The sequence below is a fragment of the Poecilia reticulata genome, chromosome 3 (genome assembly GCF_904066995.2).
Source record: "Poecilia reticulata chromosome 3, P_reticulata-male-v2, whole genome shotgun sequence".
Classification (NCBI taxonomy): Eukaryota; Metazoa; Chordata; class Actinopteri; order Cyprinodontiformes; family Poeciliidae; genus Poecilia; species Poecilia reticulata.
Window position 1 is genome coordinate 21,985,526 of NC_088832.1, and position 19,494 is coordinate 22,005,019.

The 19,494-nt window shown below is 35.9% G+C and overlaps 2 protein-coding genes across 2 annotated transcripts in view; one reads left to right on the forward strand and one right to left on the reverse strand.

Moving 5' to 3' along the window:
- Positions 1 to 759: 759 nt before the first annotated feature.
- Positions 760 to 8,421, reverse strand: rnaset2 (ribonuclease T2). Its single transcript, XM_008405864.3, has 10 exons — positions 8,266 to 8,421; positions 6,547 to 6,624; positions 6,332 to 6,386; positions 5,044 to 5,093; positions 4,686 to 4,743; positions 4,403 to 4,467; positions 2,720 to 2,833; positions 2,448 to 2,493; positions 2,296 to 2,370; positions 760 to 2,173 (listed from the first exon to the last, which is right to left on the reverse strand). The coding sequence occupies exons 1-10, from the start codon at positions 8,277 to 8,279 to the stop codon at positions 1,991 to 1,993; spliced, it is 738 nt and encodes a 245-aa protein (XP_008404086.1). The 5' UTR covers positions 8,280 to 8,421; the 3' UTR covers positions 760 to 1,990.
- Positions 8,422 to 9,978: 1,557 nt separating this feature from the next.
- Positions 9,979 to 19,494, forward strand: part of myom2b (myomesin 2b) — a 28,929-nt gene continuing 19,413 nt past the window's right edge. The window contains exons 1-11 of the mRNA XM_008405863.2: positions 9,979 to 10,111; positions 12,828 to 12,928; positions 14,211 to 14,268; positions 14,480 to 14,634; positions 14,780 to 14,866; positions 16,912 to 17,000; positions 17,593 to 17,643; positions 17,808 to 17,972; positions 18,305 to 18,466; positions 18,591 to 18,732; positions 18,972 to 19,171. Coding sequence (XP_008404085.1) covers positions 12,849 to 12,928; positions 14,211 to 14,268; positions 14,480 to 14,634; positions 14,780 to 14,866; positions 16,912 to 17,000; positions 17,593 to 17,643; positions 17,808 to 17,972; positions 18,305 to 18,466; positions 18,591 to 18,732; positions 18,972 to 19,171 — 1,189 coding nt within the window. The 5' untranslated portion in view covers positions 9,979 to 10,111; positions 12,828 to 12,848. The remainder of the gene's footprint in view (positions 10,112 to 12,827; positions 12,929 to 14,210; positions 14,269 to 14,479; positions 14,635 to 14,779; positions 14,867 to 16,911; positions 17,001 to 17,592; positions 17,644 to 17,807; positions 17,973 to 18,304; positions 18,467 to 18,590; positions 18,733 to 18,971; positions 19,172 to 19,494) is intronic.

Consider the following 19,494-nt stretch of genomic DNA (forward strand, 5'->3'; position numbering starts at 1 on the left):
CACAGCAGCCAATAATGATGACACAAATGAGGCCAGCAGTCACAAGGGGAACAGCATGATCTGTTCTGATCACTAAGCATGTGTGCGTTTGTGTTGGAATTTGAATCTGTCACATCAGCAGCTTTTGCAGGGCTGCAGTGTTACATAACCTCAGAAAGAAGCAGTGATACATGGCAGTGAGTCCACGTTGATGGGAGCTGGCGGGGGTAAATGAGGACTGCATCTGGGGTTAACTGTCTGCAGCTGAGTTAAGGTTAAATTTCTCTAAAGTTCACCTCAAACTCTCGGACAGGGCGGCAAACACTTCAAAGTCCAGGACACAGAAGTCACAGTGCGGTTTTCACATGTTTGGCTGAATCTGGGTCAGGCTTTGATCACATCAGGTACACAGTCTTTTGGGGGCATTTTAGGACTATTGGAAAATGTAATCAAATGTGTTCAGTCAATCTGCTGTGCTCTGCTGTGGGCGGAGATTCAGGATTATGGACTGATGTCTTTGTCCTAGTGGGATTAAGGCTCTGTAAGGAGATCACAACATTAATATTTATACCCCACAGCCAGACTGTGAGACAGACAGCCTCAAATATACCAGTGCATCTATGCTGGATCACGCTGCTGAAAGAAAAAAAAAAAACTGTTAACACCGTTACATAATTTTGTCAAATTGTCTTACATTGTGATCCCAGTAAATTGCATTCCTATTCATTCTGCATTTTAAAAAAAAAACATTGTATAAAACAAAAGAGTTGATGACACCAGTGAGAATCAAAAGGATAGATTTATTCATATTAAAAATAAGAACGTACAGCATTGTGCAATTGCTAATTTTAGGACATTTGACAGCAGAAGATATTATTTAACATCAAGCAATCAGTTTGCTACACATAAACATAACCTGAGGTAACAGGTGATTAAAAATAATCACTGTTCATGAATAAATCTCATCACAGGCGCTCCATGTTTATTTAACATTCTAGAGTATCATTTCATATACTTGGCAAAAATTCAAAAAGAGGCAGAACAATTATCAGAAAGGTCAAATAAATGACAAAGAAGTTAACAAAGTAAGGCACTTTAAAGTAAAGGCCATTTCCATCCCCCCAGGACAAAGTAAAACCTTGCAAATTGCCCTGGATCAAGACGATTCCAGTTAACAAAATAAGAAAAAATACACAACAGAATTTGAATGGGACGCGTTTTAACAACGACAAATCACAAAGCCTCTGTTTTGGTTTTACTGGATGTAGGTGTTCAAAACAAGGGATCATAAAATTCTCACTGACAGAATGGCAAAGAGAGCAAGATTGTCTGTTACAGTGCAAAACAAGTGTGATCCTCTTCGGCAGACTTGAACTACTTTGTGACATTTGGTGATAATAAATCAGGGCAAGCAAAAATCCCATGTGGAGTACCTCAAGGCTCTAAGCTTGGGCTATTTTTCTTCAACATCTATATGATCCCATTAGCTCAGTCTATGGAGTGTTATATTTCCCACAGTATCCTGCAATATAAAGCGGCTAGTAAAACACAACTTTATATTTTTGTGTAATTATCAGTGTCTTCATGGGATCAGACCTGAATTCTCATAAACAAATAAAGTCCATCATCAAGTAAACCTAATAAATCCTTAAAAACATGTTCAGTATAAGGGATTTCCTCTGTAAATAGGACACAAAAACTGACTGTACTAAACTGAACATTTTAGTTTCCACGAGTGTTTTTCATTTTTTGCTGTATATGCAAACAGCATTGTGGTTTAAGCCAACTTGAATTCAAGCATTGCTCAAAATGTGCTACTAATTATATTTGTAAACCTGACAGAAACTCAAAATTGTTAAATGGGATACTAAACAGGGTGAAATGGGTTGCTTATTAGTGTACATGCTAAATTACGATCCATTTACAAACAAAAACGAACTATTTTTGTCCATAAAAAGGTAAAAGGAGATTTTTAGTGAGCAACAGCTCCCCAGTTTGAACATGTTTGCATTTAAGAATTAGGTGGGTAATAAACTGGTATGTCAGGAGAACACACACTGAGTCCAGATGATTTGTTTTGGTCCCACTGTCCTCTTGAAAGAGTATTAGTGGCAAAGTGTTTCTCACAGTCATGCAGAGTGAAGTCAGCATCAAAACAGATCTCAATCTGTCCCAAAGTCTGGGGCTCAGAGTTCTGTCAACAAACAAAAAGAAAAAACAGTAAACATAATTATTGTCTAATACAAGTTCCATAAACTTTACAAACAAGGAAATATAAATAAGTTGAACTGTTTTAAGAACAAAAGCTGTTTATACCGTTGATGGATGCAAACATTGGATCTTGGGTTTCACGCCATAGAAGTTTTCCATTGCTTGCTCAATATCTGAAAACTGCAAAAGTCACAGAAATATTATTACTGCTGTGACAGAATGTAGTTTCATAAATCCAGTGCAATAGATAAACTTACAGTGTAGTATTCGTCAGAGGGGATAATGTTAGCCTTCTGCAGCATGCTGCAATAAAACATTACAGATCTTCACTTAAACTGATGTTGGGTTTTACCGAAAGAAACATGAAATAGGTGAAACGCCGGGCAACAAACATGGAGAGTAAACATAATTCCTATAACTCACCACAGTACAAAGATCTAGATACAGAAATGTTCAAAATGACAAAGCCTGCGTGTGAGGCAGGTATGTCTATGCAGGTGTGTGTGAAAGAATGTGTAACCAACATTACCTGTTCAAATCCACCTTCTGATACAATTCCAGTGCCTTGCTGAAATACTTGTGTTGACTGTTCAGCGAATCAGCTTCTGCTGCACATGTTCCATGTTTAGACCACTCGTACTTCCTGTTGCAAAAGGAAATTCATTTAACTGATAAACTAAAAACTAAAACATGCAGATCAACTGAAAGTTAATTCTATAAAATTTTTCCAGACATTATTTATCTCTCTTTCTTCAGTTTTGACAATAATACGGACATTTTAAGAACAAAACACTTTTCTAATCAATTTGGTTTCATCTCATAAAACTAAATCTAACTCCAGATTGCAGTAAATACAAAAATGAAACAAACTGCTGTTGATCAACAAAACGGTTTTACAAGATTTTAAAGTGTCCCCCATCATACTTTTTAAGCATTCGAATATGTGCAAAACTAATAATCTTGTTACATAAATAAAACCTTCTTTTTACAAATGTTAGACACCAAAATATGTCTCGTAAAAAAATCCATGCAAAAACTAAAAGCTTGTGCTCACTTCCTAATGATTCGGCACGGAAATTTCATTTATTCCGCCTGTCTAGGACATCTCCATTGCAGTAATAACTTCCTGTCAGTGTGTTGGGTTTTAACTTTTTTGTTCCGCAACTACAGCTCCCCCCACCCCTCTCTCTACCCCTCCCGCAGCGCCGTTTGGTTTGCTTTACCAACAATGAGCAAATATTATTATTTTTTTCCTATAAGAATTGTGGCTCGGGACACAGAGCGATAAGCACATTCAACTCTCGCTTCCACTGATTTATTTAAATGTTCAATACTTGGCGGATGTGACTAGCTAAAGCTAGCTAGCTTCTTCTCTATGTTCCAGAGCAGCCGTGGTATCCTTGCGCGTGCACGCAACCGGGTCAACACAGACAGGAAATATTCTGTTTCATGTATATCATGGTCCTGTGCCTTGTGCTGAGCTTCGAGTTATTAATTTAGGAAGACTTCAGTGTTTCAGAAAGTTTTTTCGCCATGGCTGACAGTGACCGGTTCATTCTGTTTGTGTGGCGAGGAGCTCCGCGGAACAAGGTAATGGCGGATACGGGAGCTGCAGCGACCAAAACACTACGGTATATTTCTCCCTTCTTGCATATATCAGCCAATTCTGTGAAATTCAGTTCAGCCCACACTGTGAACCAGCTGATCAGCTTCCTTTTTATTTTAATAGCGGTTGTCAAACGACTACAAGAAGCAGTAGTACATAGCGCCTCGCACTGTACAGGTCGGGCCAAGTTAAATGACGTCATCATTTGATGTATAAATTTTTTCCACCGGTGTCAAAAAGATTCACCGGTATTACCATAAATGAGACGATATGGAACTCCACTGCCAATAACCCAGTTTTACAAATGTAAAATCAATAATATTATATATTAAAGCAATATTAAATGAACACAACCTCAAGAACCTAGGGTTTGATTTAAAATCAGCAACTGAAAGTATCTAGATGTTAACAAATGCAGTGAAATGTTCCCTTTTATTATTTTTGAATGACTTCTAGGAGTAATGATCTAATAGTAGTAATAAAAAGAATAAATGTGTTAAATTAGCATAATGATAGTTTGATAAGTTATAACCAAAACTAGGCCCCAAAAAACAACTTTTTTCATTAAAAACATGCTGACTTAAAGTCAGCATGTTTCAGACATACCAGAAGTGAAAAGAAGAAGGGCTGAGCAGGTCTGGCCAAACCTTCTTCATGTCTGGGATCAGGTCCTGAGGAAAAACACACCAAAAAAGATTTACTTTATACATTAAAACAATGTTCATTTTGAGTCGCAAAGGGAGTAAAATATTAATTAATTCACCTTTTCGAAATAGCTTCAGTATTACACAACCAATATCTTAATAGTCAAAGGAAATGTTTTATTCCTGGGTTATCCTAGCTCTGTACGTTTGCAGTGTTATAAAAACTGTTAGGAGAAGTGCTATACCTCTATTTCAGTAGCGTTGAAATGCCAGGAAGAATTACAGAATTCCCCTTTATCAGGCCTGGAACACAGAGAGAATACAGAGAAAAATTACATACAAACTTAGCAAAATGAAGAGATCTTTTTCAGGGGTTTCCTTTTGATGACACTGAATCTATGAATTTAAATCTATACAGTTCTATACAAAAAACATATACCTTTACATCCCTATTGCTTGTATGAGATATTGTTTCAAACTGGGTTGCTTTGTTAGAGTGGAAAACACAGGCTGCATGATTGTTTACATCTCATCTCCCAAAGGTAAAAGGACTTGTCAAGAACACATGAAGGAGATATTGAAGACTAAAACCCAGACACTTACCACAGTCCATGCAGTGTCCAGTAACTAACATTGAGTTGGCAATGCTCCGTCTGAAATGTGATAAACAAATATTAATATTTTATGTTTTTTTAATGTGTACTCCGGTAAGAGCTAAATCATTATACTGTATATGTAACTAATCATTTTCACTGAATCAAGAATAAGAAATTAAACTCGATTGCACGTATTCCTGTGTGATGTATATTTATCAACAAATGTCATCCTATGCCAGTGCAGCAACATAAATCTCTGAGAGGCCCAGCTAAACGGCACTAAACATCCTTCCTCTTGAACTCAAAAGCACCCCACGAGCCAAAGCACAATCTGAAACTGATCAAGTTTCAGATTACACCACAAGTACACCGCTGCTGACATATCAAATTTGCTTAGGTTTGTGTCTGATTTTATCACTAGACTCAATCACAACATAATAGAAAACCTAACTGCACAATAAGCAGAAAAAGTGCCGTCAATAAGCCTAAAAACGAGACGTGCCAGTCATGCTGTAACTTGCATGTGAACGATGTTAAACCGCACTGCTGACAAGTAGTCTTGTGGTTTTGTATCACATGGTGTTATAAGGAAAACACCTGGATTAGATTTCCCCAAACGGATAAGTGGGCACCATTGTTTAACACGACGATGCCCAAGACTCGCTAGAAAACAGCATTAACTCTACCCATGACTTTAGTTTATTGATCATACTCCTCTTTAAGTGACAGTGAATGAAATCCTCTTCAAACTAAATAAATGGCTGAGATGAATCCTAGATTGAAAGGTCAGCATACAAGCAACTTACACACAATATTTATTTTATTGTAGTTGGAGATATAGAACATGCAATACAGAATTATGATCAATTTAAAATTAAGTATTGTTGACAACTCCATTAATATCTCACACACTGGAGTTTTGCTCTGTCTAAACATATTTTTCTGGTCCTCCAAATCACTTAGTGGTGTCAAAATCTATATGAGTCATGTATGTCTTATAAGGTGTCTTGAGATGACATTTGTTGTAAATAGTTGAAATTTACAGCAGATAAACACCCAAGTCAAAAATAAAATGTCTTAATTTTATATTATTTGTCTTTTTAGTGAGAGCAAGTCTTGCATTTGACACACATTTTCCCTAAAGTCATAAAGAATTATCTCGTTGACGAGTAAGAAAACAAATGCTGTACATAGTCAATAAATGATAAAACTACTGAACATACTCTGTCATCCTATATTTAAAATGACAAGTGCTAACAAACCAAGTCAATAGATAAAGACAGACAGGAACTCACAGAACAGAAGGTTTTGGGCCACTGCTGTGTCAGGATCACTTTGGTCCATAATTTGCTGAAATGCAGACAGTTCTAAGCTTCTTTCCAATATTATTTAGTTCAAATGATCACAGCTCACATTTATTGAGAAACAGTTACTGCAAATGTGAACAGAAAGTAACAAAAAATATTGACAGATGAGCACAATTAATCATTTCTTATCTGTTTGTTCCTACATTGGTGAAGTAACAACAGCAGAGGACATAGCTGCTGCCAGGCAGACCAGAAGAGGGAAGTGGAGTCTCATGGCTGACCTACAACAAAATGGGAAATTAAACTCAATCAATATGAGTCATGCAAAATTAAAACCACACCAACACACAAAAAGTTATAAACTTTTCAAAAATATTCCATTTAGTCTCTGTAGAAATAACTTTGAGTCTCATTAGACAATTTCCTTAGAAGAAACTGTCTCCTTAGATATACGTATAACACAAATCCTAGCTGAAAGGTCAGAGCATAACTAGAATACACTTATAAACAGGAACTTAGCCCATCTTGTTTACGTAAGTGGGATTCATCTCAGTTCTCTTTTTCTGGCATAACCGTTTTTTACAAAGATTGAACAAAAGTTAGAATTACGTAATGATCTTGTGTTCAGATTTTCTAACTTAAAATCTTGTAAAGATAAAACCATGTAAACGCTAACTCACATCAATATTTTTAGGCTATTTAATAATATCACCCATAGAGATTGCATGGGTTCAACATCTTCAAACGCTTGTATGAGGTTGTCTCTAACAGTAAGGAAAATGCTTTTCTTAAGGTAACCCTATAATTCAGTATGACAACCTAACAGCTTTGGTAAGTGGAAGGTGCTGAGATACATTATCGTGATAAAATATGATAACAACACAGCCTAATTTATTTATTTCACAAATTTAAGTGTACAAACTGCACAAAAATAGGACTTTCAAAAGTTTCATGAACAGAGAAGCACATTGTGATTCAATTGAGATGCATCATCAAGTGCAGGCAAAGTCATGTAAAATTAGTATAAGTGGTATTGTTGCCACCTTGGAGGTGGCAACAATATGTGTAGTGAGGAAGCTGGACCAGTGTGACTAAAATATATTATTGTGAGAGCACAGCTTGAGTTACATGGCATTCAATGATAAATATATTAAATCTCCAGGAACACTAATTCAGTACAAATCTAATAAGGCAAAAGGTATGACGTGTAAAACTGTACATCCTATTACAATGAAATGTCCATGTTTGTCATTATTTCATAAGTTTTTGACAATTATTCTCCATAAAATAATGCAGAAACACTACATAGACACAAAATCACACACAAATTAAAATGAAAGAGCTGAACTGGACAACTTAAGGTTATAAGGATTAAGTCAGAGCCAGTGGGCTCCTCAATCTCAACGTACCAACAGTAGCTGTAGGTCTCTCTGCTTAGCTAAGCAGTAAATGTCTCAAACCTGTCCGTCAACTCACGGAAATCTAAAGAGAACTTGCGGCTCCTTTTTTCAGTTTAGTTGACAAAGACATGAAATACCCATAAACTTACGACATCACTGGCTAAGGACACCAATGAGGAAGACGCCCTTTTTGATTTTGCACTAAACGCAAAATAAAAATATACTCAAATTTAAACCTCCTACACACTGTGCGTTATATAGTTTTTAACACTGCATAAACAATGACTGTTCATGAAACTGTCTGGGGGATCTTTGTAAAAATGATTGGACCAGACTGACGCAATGAGCACAAGGGCTGTAAAGAAATATCAACTAAATGCATTTATTCCAGACCAACTCAAAAACAACACGACGATCTCTTAATCATTCTAAAAGACACTACCTCAATAGTACGGAACAAAATGCTGAAATCTAAAGTGCTTATTTTAGAAGAGAAAAATAATTTTGACTAACTTCACTGACCTTGTTGCAGACATGGAACATCAGACAGTATAACACTTGAATCAGCCCTTCCTTCTTGATATCTCGGCTTAACTAGGTCACGTTTTGTATAGTGGTTTACCAGCGAACAGTTTTGTTTACGTCGAACAGCACTGAACTACCGGCTTTGTTGGATCAGCCAATCATAAGCATCGTGTCGTAAACACATCTTGCGTCATTACGTCTCTGCGTAGAGCCGATTCTTGGGCTGCTTGGTTTAGTATAAGCCGTGACCCGTTTGCTCCTCCGAACAGCGCCTACCAACGACGTTTTCAATCCAGGTCTGGATAGATTCGCTGAATTAATTAAAAAAAAAATCTTTGTAGAATATTTGTTTAAATAACAAATTTACCATCATAAATATGGATACATAGTGCACGTATGTATTATGGCAGATGTGACTCTCACCCTATGACAATATGAGAAAACCCCAATTAAGTGAAGTTGAAAACAAGCTACGTTTCCATAAAAAAATAATCTATTAAAAATATAAAGTAAAAAAAGAAATATATATAATATTTTGGGTATAGTATGCTCTAAACTTATATTTTGATATTAACAAATTTGGATCAACAGAGGTCTAGCAGACATCAACCCAAAAAAGCATGTTTACAAACTATAAAATAATTTTAAAAACTACTATTTTGTATCAAATCAAATTTTATTTGTATATCACATTTCAGCAGCAAGGCTTCTACATCATCACAAAAACACTGTCATGCAACATTGAATCAACAATCAAATACATTACATTAAGTCAAGTGCCATCATTAAATTCATAATTAATTACAAATTAAGTTGTAATGAGATTAATTACACAATTATGTATTATTCTTTAAATGGAAAAATGTATTTGGGTGAAAATAGAATAAAAATAATAAGTAGCTTTTGATATTTCTTAATGATTGTAGTGGGCATAATTTTGCAAAGCCCTTTCAAGTAAGTCCAACTTTAGTGTGTAACACAACAGTTAAGTGTTTTATTTTTGCTGCCCTATATTTTAAATAGCAAAGATTAGATGCCATGGGTAAGATCATTTAAATTTGTTAAATAAACATCCATCTGTATTTTAAGTTTCCTGTAATTTCTTTACTGGAAAAGTCAATACTTTGCTATAATTGTAAAACTCTGGCCTGTTATCAGCTAAATTGGTTTCCTGTTGGGCACACGTCATTCAGACATCACACACTCCTTCTAAAGCTGCCGAATGTTATCCCATGTTGTCCCCTCACATGATTTTGTCTCAGACGTGCAATCTGTTTAACAGCTCCTTCTCGATGTCAGGAATAGTCAGGTTGTAACTGTAGCTAGTTTTATAAATAGGCCGTGACCAAAGTTCAGCATGCGACGCAGCTTCTCAAGATGTTCTTTACTGCAGATGGAGAAAATTCTAAGCGCAAGAGCTTGATGCAGTGTGCAGCTAGATTTAAAGCTCTACATTAAAGAGATGTCAACTTTAATTTGAATAATTTGCAAATGTTTTATGTTCGTTTCCCATAAAGTGATGAAATTTTATGCTTTATCTGATGTAACTGTTATGCTTGGTAGCCCAACTTGAATCTCATTACATCTTGAATAGCATTATTGCAGAAATAAAAATGAATACTTTCTGCTAATCAAACAGCTTACTGATTTTAGTGGCTATGTCTCAAAGGATACTAGTTATATATAGGCAGTTCTCTCTCCTTATAAGGCCTCGGGGAGAGGCTGGTGGGGGGCAGCTGGAGTCGGGTGGTGGTTCTCTTGGCCTTGTGCAGAACTTGGTTTAGGCTGACTCCCTGTGGATTCAGGCTGATAACCGAAGTCGCTGAAAAGAAAATCTTAAGCGGTAAGAAAAACATTTTTAAACTATGCTTCAGCTCTTACCTCTTCTGTATTGTTAGCTTTATAACCCATCTTCATTTCAAACCCATTAGCAGCAGGTGGGATCAGTGAGGTGGGACTAAAGAGAGCACAGCCAGAAGATGTTTCATGATCCTTTACTGCTGCTAATGATACTTCAAAGTGATGAATGAAAGAATATGGGTTTTACAAGTGGAATAAATGAGCAATGGAGGGCTAATGTAGACACTCTGTCTTTCATTTATTGGACAGATGGTATGTTTGGTCATCTGAGATGTACAGAACGTCTTTGCATTTATTGTTGGTACCCAGATTAGTTAAGGTAAACACAATATGGACAGCTATATTAGCCATCAAGAGCTGTTTATGAACTAGATATGTTCTTCGTGGGAATGTCAAATATCTAAAATGACAAAAAATAGGCATTTTGCTTTGATAATTGCACCTCAGTTCATAAGATTTTGCAGTGGAATTGCATCATGTTGCTTTGTATGGTTATGGCTGAGAGTACTGGAGGTTTACAGTTACAGATGGATTTTTTTGGCTGTTACAGTATAGGCTGGACTTACAGAGGTGCAGAATTTATGGAACAAGAGAGTATCTTGCAAAGAAAACTTAATGCTCATGTTTCCTTTGCCTTCAGACACAAAAACTGTTGCTTGCCTAAAATCTGCTATGTAATGCAAACAGCTGTTATTTGCACACAAGGAATTAGTCATGTTTGCCTGGATTTTATTGGTGCTGCTTCAAATTGCTGCTGGGAAGGATGGTCTAAATGTCCTGCTGTGAATACATTTATTTTGGGAATTTGCTGAGTCTCCCCAATGTCACCAAATATTTTTTTACCAGTCCTGATTCTGACCTTTTTGTCTGGAATTCAAAGAGCAAAAAGTTAAACATGTGTATAAATCCATTTTAACAGAAACTATTTTGCTTTTGCAGTTGATATCAACCTGTGTTTAAAGTTACAGACAAACAGCTTGGGAATGATATGGTAACTTTGTATGCTTGACTGGCAGATTTGAGGCATTAGCAGTAAGCTGAATTTGGGTTTATTGATATGAGAGATGACACTGAAGCTGCCGAGTGCATCCCAAAGATATGGGAACAGGGTTATGGTGCAACATGTTTCATTCCCCGTCAGCCTAAGGTTAAGGAACGGGGAAGGAATTGCTTCAGATTTCCTCTGAACTTCTCTCTGGTCGCTGTGGTCAGTAAGGGGATGTGAACCAAACACGAAGTGAACTGATGCTTCTGTTTTGATGGTTGTACTAAAATAAATGAAAAACAAGAACAATTAGTTTGGAAAGCTAGTGTTGACTTATTTTACTGGTCAGTAAAAACATTATTTTTCACATCACATGCATGATTTATAACGTATGACAATATTCATCTCTTTCCAACTTTCAGCTTCATTAAATTATTATTAGGATTCCGAACAGGAGAGTAAATTTATTATCAGTGGAAGAACTAAAATTAAAGCTATGTTTTGATTAGACAACATTTGGTGCATTCTGTTGTCTAACAGTGGCTCAAGGTCATGCCTTTTGTTTACGGTATCTCTTTACACGTGTGTCTTTTATTGCCTGTGTCTAAATCCTAGTGTCACTTCTAACAGTATCCAAGAAGCTGATAGTGTTTGTGAGTGTGTGTGTTGAGATGTGCTGGATTGTTTCAAAGTCCATGTGTTCAGATTCTTCAAAGGCTTTTCTATTTGTAGAAGGATAATAAATAATTTGGTATGTGTATAAACGATAAGCTTTACCGATACAGAGCCATCACTGTGAACTGTTTGCTATTCAGCTGTTGCTGGCTTGATTTTTTCCCCCTTTTTGTAAGAAAGTGAAATTCCTCCTCACAATTGATAATTCCTTTGAAGTTTTAGTTAAAAGTGAAAAATAGCCATACCGTAAAAAGCATAGATGCAATTATTGTGCAGGTGGAAAATGATAATTTTAGTCCCTGACAGGTTTCAATCTTCACAATTTTGGGTCATTTCTTTCAAATTCAGGTAAATACAACTTTAGAGAAAACAACAACCAACTTAAGTTGACCTTTTTGTCTGGAATTCAAAGAGCAAAAAGTTAAGCATGTGTATAAATCCATTTTAACAGAAACTATTTTGCTTTTGCAGTTGATATCAACCTGTGTTTTATGTTTGGATCATAAAACCCTTGGAACTTGCTAATTTATTTTTTCAAAGATCATTAAGATTCTTTTATATGTTAAGTGATCATACTGGATTATGCTCTCAGGCTTGTCATAAACGTCCACATTTCTTGAGGGGCCATTTTGATTTCCAGTTTGTTTTCTTGTTGTTTGAAAGTTCTGATTTCTAATAACAATAAAGTGCATCATTAACCACTGTATTGCTCTTTGAGTGGATGAGTATAGTCTCTTCAACATATTTAAAAAGTGATTTATCTGTATGGTTTTGGGGCTCAACATGACTTGCCACTGAAAAATGCTGAATTTGGGGAAATTTCCTTTGGAAAAACTATAACACAAAAAAAATTCTAAGCATGCTCTCCCTATTTTTTTTCCTTGAAGTTGTACTCCATGTAATAAAATTTTTTATCGTCTGATATTATAGAACCTCATCAATTATCTTTGAAAGTTCATAGCTGTATCTGTGAGGTGGTCACATTATGCTGTTGTTCTTTGTTTTGATCTCTCTCGACATTTCATTACTCACCTAACAGGTCAGTGTCTTCAGTGCCACCATGTCAGCACGTCTGAAACGAATATATGACCACCAATACCACCACAAAGAGAGCCAATATGTGGTCAAAGAATACAGCAGGTACAGCTGACACATGCTAACAATCATGAACAGGTCTTAATATATCTATCCTGCTTTTTAATCTGAATATTATTATAACTAAAGCAGCATCTTTTTGACTTTACTTTAACATAACGTACTGACTCAGTTATGTTTGATGTTATCTGGCTAAATATAATAACATAAATGTCAGATTAACAACTGGCAAGTTGATTTGAGTTTCAACAACTTTTTCTGTTGAATGTATAGTTCTCAAATTTCTAAGTAACCATTGTCTTAATAATAAAGTATTTTTTGATGTAACTCCTTTTTGTGCGTACATTGACCTATGCTATAGAGCAAAGTTCAAGTAAGGCAAAAATTGGCTCCATAGAAAAATAGAAAGACAGAAACAATTTTTTAACTATTTTAACAACACATTATTTTTCAATGAAAATACATTATGGCATCAGAGTTTTACACCCTATTCTCATAAACACAGAATTAACTGTCCATCAACCACAAAACACACAACACTGTTAAAACAGCACTGACAGAAAAACTCATTTAGAAAGACTATTCAGGCATTAAATCAGTCACATAATCATTAAGTAATTTGCTGATGCAAGTCTTCTGAGAAGCTTGGCTAGAGGTAAGTAGTTTATGATTCAGACATGACTGTATGCAAAGGTGCAAAGGTTTGTAAGATTCAGAATAATTTACCTAAAGCTGAGGAATCAATGTGTCTTAGTTTAAAAAATAAAATAGAAGTACTCTGTATATATATATATATATATATATATATATATATATATATATACACACAACGGGGACCCTCGTCGGGTCAATCAGTGTTGCTTCCTAAGTGGACAGTTTGATTTCACAGAAGTTTGATTTACTTGGAGTTATATTGTGTTGTTTAAGTGTTCCCTTTATTTTTTTTGAGCAGTGTATATATATACACTGCTCAAAAAAATAAAAATAAATTGAACACTTAAACACTTAAGTGAACACTTAAGTGTTCCCTTTGTTTTTTTGAGCAGTATATATATATATATATATATATATATATATATATATATATATATATATATATTTATTTTTTTTAATAAAAGAATGAAGGGTTACTCTGCACTATGCAGATCCTTTTGAAGCTTTTAATATTTTGGGGTTTTGACTAATACTAATGCAAACAGACCTGTTGTGAATGTCCACAATGTCCAGTGTCCCGAAAAGAATCAATTGATTTTAAAAATAGTATTGTGACAAAATCAATGTAATTCTAAATGTATATTAATAAAACTTGCCTATTGTTTATGTTCAGCTCCAAGGCCTCTGAAGAAAGATATGAGTACAAAACACAAGCTCGCATTCAGGAAGTGGTAAGATTTATTGTATCAATTTCATTTCCCCTTAAACACATACAGTAAACTAGCTAATAAACTGCTTAACCTCTTATCAACACGCTGTAACTTTATAAATGTCAGTGCATCATAGTCAGGATACAGATTCAATAATTAATTACAAGAGCAAGACAAGGAGGTGTGTATTCCTCCCCTGTGTATTCATTAGGATTCTATGTTTTTTGTTTAGGTAAAAACAAAGTTGGGAGAAAAATATGTGCGCGAAGAACCTATGATCAGGGGACCACAGTTCCTCGTCAGACTCAGATCCCATACTGTGTTTGAAAACACTCCAATCAAACTCTTCTGTACTGTAGAAGGCTACCCCATGCCAGTAGTGAAATGGTAATAAATTATTATGTTGTTTTTTTTGTCTTAATCAATATCACTATAATCCTTTACAAATCCATTTGCAAAAACATACTTCAAGGTATTAATCAATAAACATGTACAGGCCTCACTGTAGCTACATATCTTTTCTCCACTTAAGGTATAAAGATGGCGTGATCCTGGACTTGTCCTCTGGAAAGTATCTGGTTGAAGCTAGAGGTGGGAGCCACTCTCTGTTGATCCCAAGGTATAGTAAGTTCAACAAAATAGCTATCTGTCTATTTGGTCATCAGTTTTTTCTCTCCTGAAATTTTATTTTCCATGGTTGTCCTGATGAGTTTTATTATTGCCTTATGTCTTAGATGTCTACGTAAGCTCATTTCATATGAGTTTCCAAGCATTTTTCTTCTGAACGTAATTTCCTGGAGCCTTAAAATCTACCCCTATGTGAGAATGTAATCACCCCACTTGATAAATCAGTATTGAACTAGGATTAACCACATTTTATTTTCGCAGCGATGAAAATAACATGTCAGTGCATCATAGTCACTATACAGATTCAATAATTAATTATTGAGTCTGTCCATACATAGTTTGCTATGTATGGATGTACATAGCAAACATAGTTTGCCATGTTTGTACATAGCAAACTATGTACATCCATACCTAATCTCTGCCACACAAATGTATTCAATAAATCAATTTTAATAGAACATGTTTAGCATCATGAAGTAGAGAAGAAACATATCAAATAGCTTATGCCCATGTGAATAAATCCAAGAGCAGATGAGGAAAAAAAATTCTAATGACTTCTTTTAAGAATGGAAAGGGTGACACAACAATTAAGGATTTGTAGTTTAGTGAACCACAGTAAGAGCCATTATCCAAAAGTGAATAAAACATTGACTTGTGAATTTTCCCAGGAAAGCCAACTTACCAAGATTACGCCAAGAGCCCATTATAGATTCAACCAGCAGAACAAAGAAGGTCACAAAATGATCCAGAACAGTGTTTAAAGTATTGCATGTCTCACTTGCCTCAATTCAATTCAGTGTTCATGATCCAGCAAAAAGAAAGGAACTAGACAGCATTCATCTATAGGCTAAAGTCCATGCTGACCAAAAATAACACTATGACCATCTAACATTGCCAAAGCACATCTTGGCTTTTTGGAAAATAATCTGTAGACTGATGAGACAAAAGTTTTGGAAAAGTTTTGCGTCATCTAACTTCTGGTGAATAAGAAAGTATTTAAGAAAAACAACACACTGCCAGAAGCCAAAATTAATCCACAGTTGTGCAGAAGACTCATTGCCAGATGGTGCAAACATTTGAAGGCAGTTGTTGCTGCTAAAGATGGCATAACCACTTATTGAATTTAGGGAGCATTTAGGGAGGTTTCAAATGTCACTTTTTCAAAATAAAAAGACACATTTGAAACCTAATATGATCCTCCTTTACATGGTCTTCTGGCATTTTTCTTAACACAGTTCTCTTTTTTTCTGCAGCTGTTAATGCATCCAACTTCTGTGACATGTTTCTAGAAATGCAGTATTTCTCAGACTACATGACCTTGAGCTTGCTGACTGGGGTCATAAATGATTACTAAAATCCTTGCTTTACGAGCCTCAAACTGTTTGAGATTAGAGGTCGGAAACAGCTGAGTGTGTGGCTGCAGTGTGGCTGCAGACGGAGTGGAGCGTACCTCACTCCAGCCTGGAAGCTCAGCTGTTCAAATGCTGACCTCAGTGCTATATGACACGCCAGGATTCTTTAGGTCATTGCTCTCTGAATGGTTCCCATCACCCCCCGGTGATGATGGGATCCAATTAGACTGGCAGAAAGATTTTTTTTGGTAACACAGAAAATGATGAAAAAAGTTAGTTGTTATAAAAGACTTGCAAGAGTGTACGAGTTTTAAAATATCCTAACTCATAAATTATGGACATCAGTTTGAAAGGAGAAGCAAGCAAAGTACCTGGCAATAAAAATGGAGGGCAGTTAGTCGTACATGGGTTTCATACAGTGAAGCGATAGCTCCTGTGGAACGTATTCCGTAGTAGATAAAATTACGCATTAATGCATCATTTGCTATTTTGGGATAGCTTTCAACACAAAAAACGATTACTGGATGATTTCCATTATCTATTTCATAAGCCTTTGAGGTACATTCAGTGTCAATGCTTTATATTTGCACAGTTTATTATGAAAGAATAAGCTGCTGAAACCCCTCATTGAGATGTTAAGGGGTATGTTGATTTACCAACTGATTGCTTTCACTTTGTTTTATAGATGTACAACTGAAGATACAGCACAGTTTACTGCTGTAGCTGGTAACATCCATGGACAGGCTTCTAGCCAGGCATCAGTCATTGTCAAGCGTAAGTTCTTCAGGCTCAAAGGATTTTGACCTGGCCAATATGGAGCCACATTCTGGCATTACCGTTCTTTTTAAAGATCACCATTCCAGTAATTGTGTAGTGGTGCCACCACTGTGGGAGTTAATTTAGGGGATGTCTGTAGTGGTTGCAAGAGGAAATGAAAGGGCAATGTGTTTGGAAAACATATGCAAGATATATGTTTTTGAATGCCAATTAAAATAAGAAAAGCTTTATTTATGCCACTCATATTTTTTTGCACAGTGCACCCCTTTTAGATGGTAGTCACCACTGATCCCCACCGTCACACTAGATATAAGGACTGCATGATAAAACTCTGAAGTGTTGTTGAAGTTCCTTGTTTTTACTACCCACCTTCTGGCCACTCTTCAGAAACTTTCTGAAGGCACTCCTGTATTAACATTGAAAATTTTCTGTGCATATGAAGAATTTAAATGTCTAAATATATGTATGTACCGTGGTGAATTGAACTTGTTTTAACCCCCTTGCTCAATATTTTTGCTCAGTATTTTAGTCTTCCATCTAAAATTCCAGAGATGTTACTCATAATAGTTTTTATTTGTATTTTTTGCAGGATATAAAGATGAGGATGAATCCAGTCCATACGCATGGTTACCTTTTACTGGTAGGTATTTTAAGGTTAGGTTTTGTCTAATTGCTTTCACCATAAACCAATAGTTTGATGTTTTTACAACAATAATGCTACATATAAAGAAAAACTTTCACACAAAACCTCTTCTCTTTCTTTGTCTCATTATATTCATTATCCTGTGTTTTCTTTTTTCCCAGCTGCTATGCTTCCCAAAATCCATTACACTAAAATCCACATAACTTTTGAGGAGAAGTTTGGCCCAGTATTTGCGACTGAGGGACAATCAGCCACTCTTTCTGCCCGCATGAGCCTGAACCCTAACCTGGCCAACCTACAGCCTGAGGCACAGTGGTATAGAGATGGTAATTCTCACAATGTGGTGTTTTATGAGAAATTATGCGCTATATTTGGTATTAATAGTATTCTGTATTAATATGTTCTGGTATAAGCCAGTCTCCAGGCAGCATCATATACAGTAGTGGAAAATCAGAAAATTTCACAAAGACAATATTTATTACACATTATTTAGAGTAAATTTAACTATCTCCACTTAATTAAAACTCGAATAATAATATGTGTATATAAATTGTTACAGTTTACATTTTTACATAAAAATCCCTTTATTAAAATCGAGTACATTGGACAGACGGTTATGAGGATCATGGATTAACTTGTGAATGGTTCCTCGTTTCAGACACTCGTCTGTTTGACTCCAGATGGGTGAAGATTGAAACAGGAAGAGGATACACCACCCTGACTCTTCCAAACCTCTTTAAAGATGATGAAGGCCTTTACACGCTTCGGATGGTCACTAAGGGAGGCATCGCAGAGCATAGCGCCTTTGTCTCTGTCGCTGGTAGGGTGGTTGATCAGACAAAAAAAAAGAGACAATTTCATTAAATAAATTATCAAGATATTTTTACTAGACTTCAAAGGACCTTATCTTAACAAAGACCCTCCTGCTGTTCTTGTCTGTTTAGATGGTCCTCCCCCTGTTCCCAGTGCACCTGGAGCTCCAATGGACATCAAAATCCATGATGCCAACAGAGATTATGTCATTGTTTCTTGGAAGCCTCCAAATACCACTACAGAGGGTCCAATCATTGGATACTTTGTGGACAAGTAGGAGTTTTGGTTTGCATGGTTTAAGCATGTAACTGCTGATCGATAAACTGGTCAAATTTGTTTGATTGATGCCATGTTTGTGAGGTTGTTTTACACCTTTTAAATCATTCCTTTTGCTCTTGACCTTGCATCTTCACAATGAAGTAAGTAGAAGTCTAAAAGCGGGCAACTGAATTACTCAAGCCAATTTACTTCTTTCAATCTCCTCCCTCTTTATTTCTTTTTCAAAATCTCAGATGTGAGGTTGGCACAGAAAACTGGACCCAGTGCAACGATCACCCCATCAAGATCTGTAAATACCCGGTGTCTGGGCTGTTTGAGGGACACTCTTACTATTTCAGAGTTCGAGCTGTCAACTCCCGTGGAATCAGTAAACCCTCCCGCATGTCTGATCCCATCGCTGCTCTGGACCCCACTGAGTTTGAAAGGCTTCATGGTGGGTGTGTCTGCAGAGAAAATGTCACCCTGTCACTGCGTTGCTTTTAGGATGCCAAAAATTTGATTTATGCTTGTTTTTAGGTATTTTTGATAGGACTAAATGAAAAATTTGTTTACTGAGCTTCATCTGTACTAAGTTTAGTCACTAAGTCTTTTGCAATATAAATATTTATTATTTATAATCAAAAAAGAGAAAAAAAAATCAAACTAAGAATCTAGATCCTCGCCTCGTTGGAATTACTATTTAATTTGTATTTCTGTGACAAACCGCTTTAAAAAAAATTTTTTTTCTGAAACTGCTTGAAAGTTACTGATTTGCCA

Coding starts and splice junctions, on each gene's coding strand:
- rnaset2 (XM_008405864.3), bottom strand. Junction 6,387..6,546: donor GCTGTTGTTACTTCACCAAT/GTAGGAACAAAC, acceptor TCTGCATTTCAG/CAAATTATGGACCAAAGTGA. Junction 2,834..4,402: donor CCTTCTTCTTTTCACTTCTG/GTATGTCTGAAA, acceptor CTTTTGCAACAG/GAAGTACGAGTGGTCTAAAC.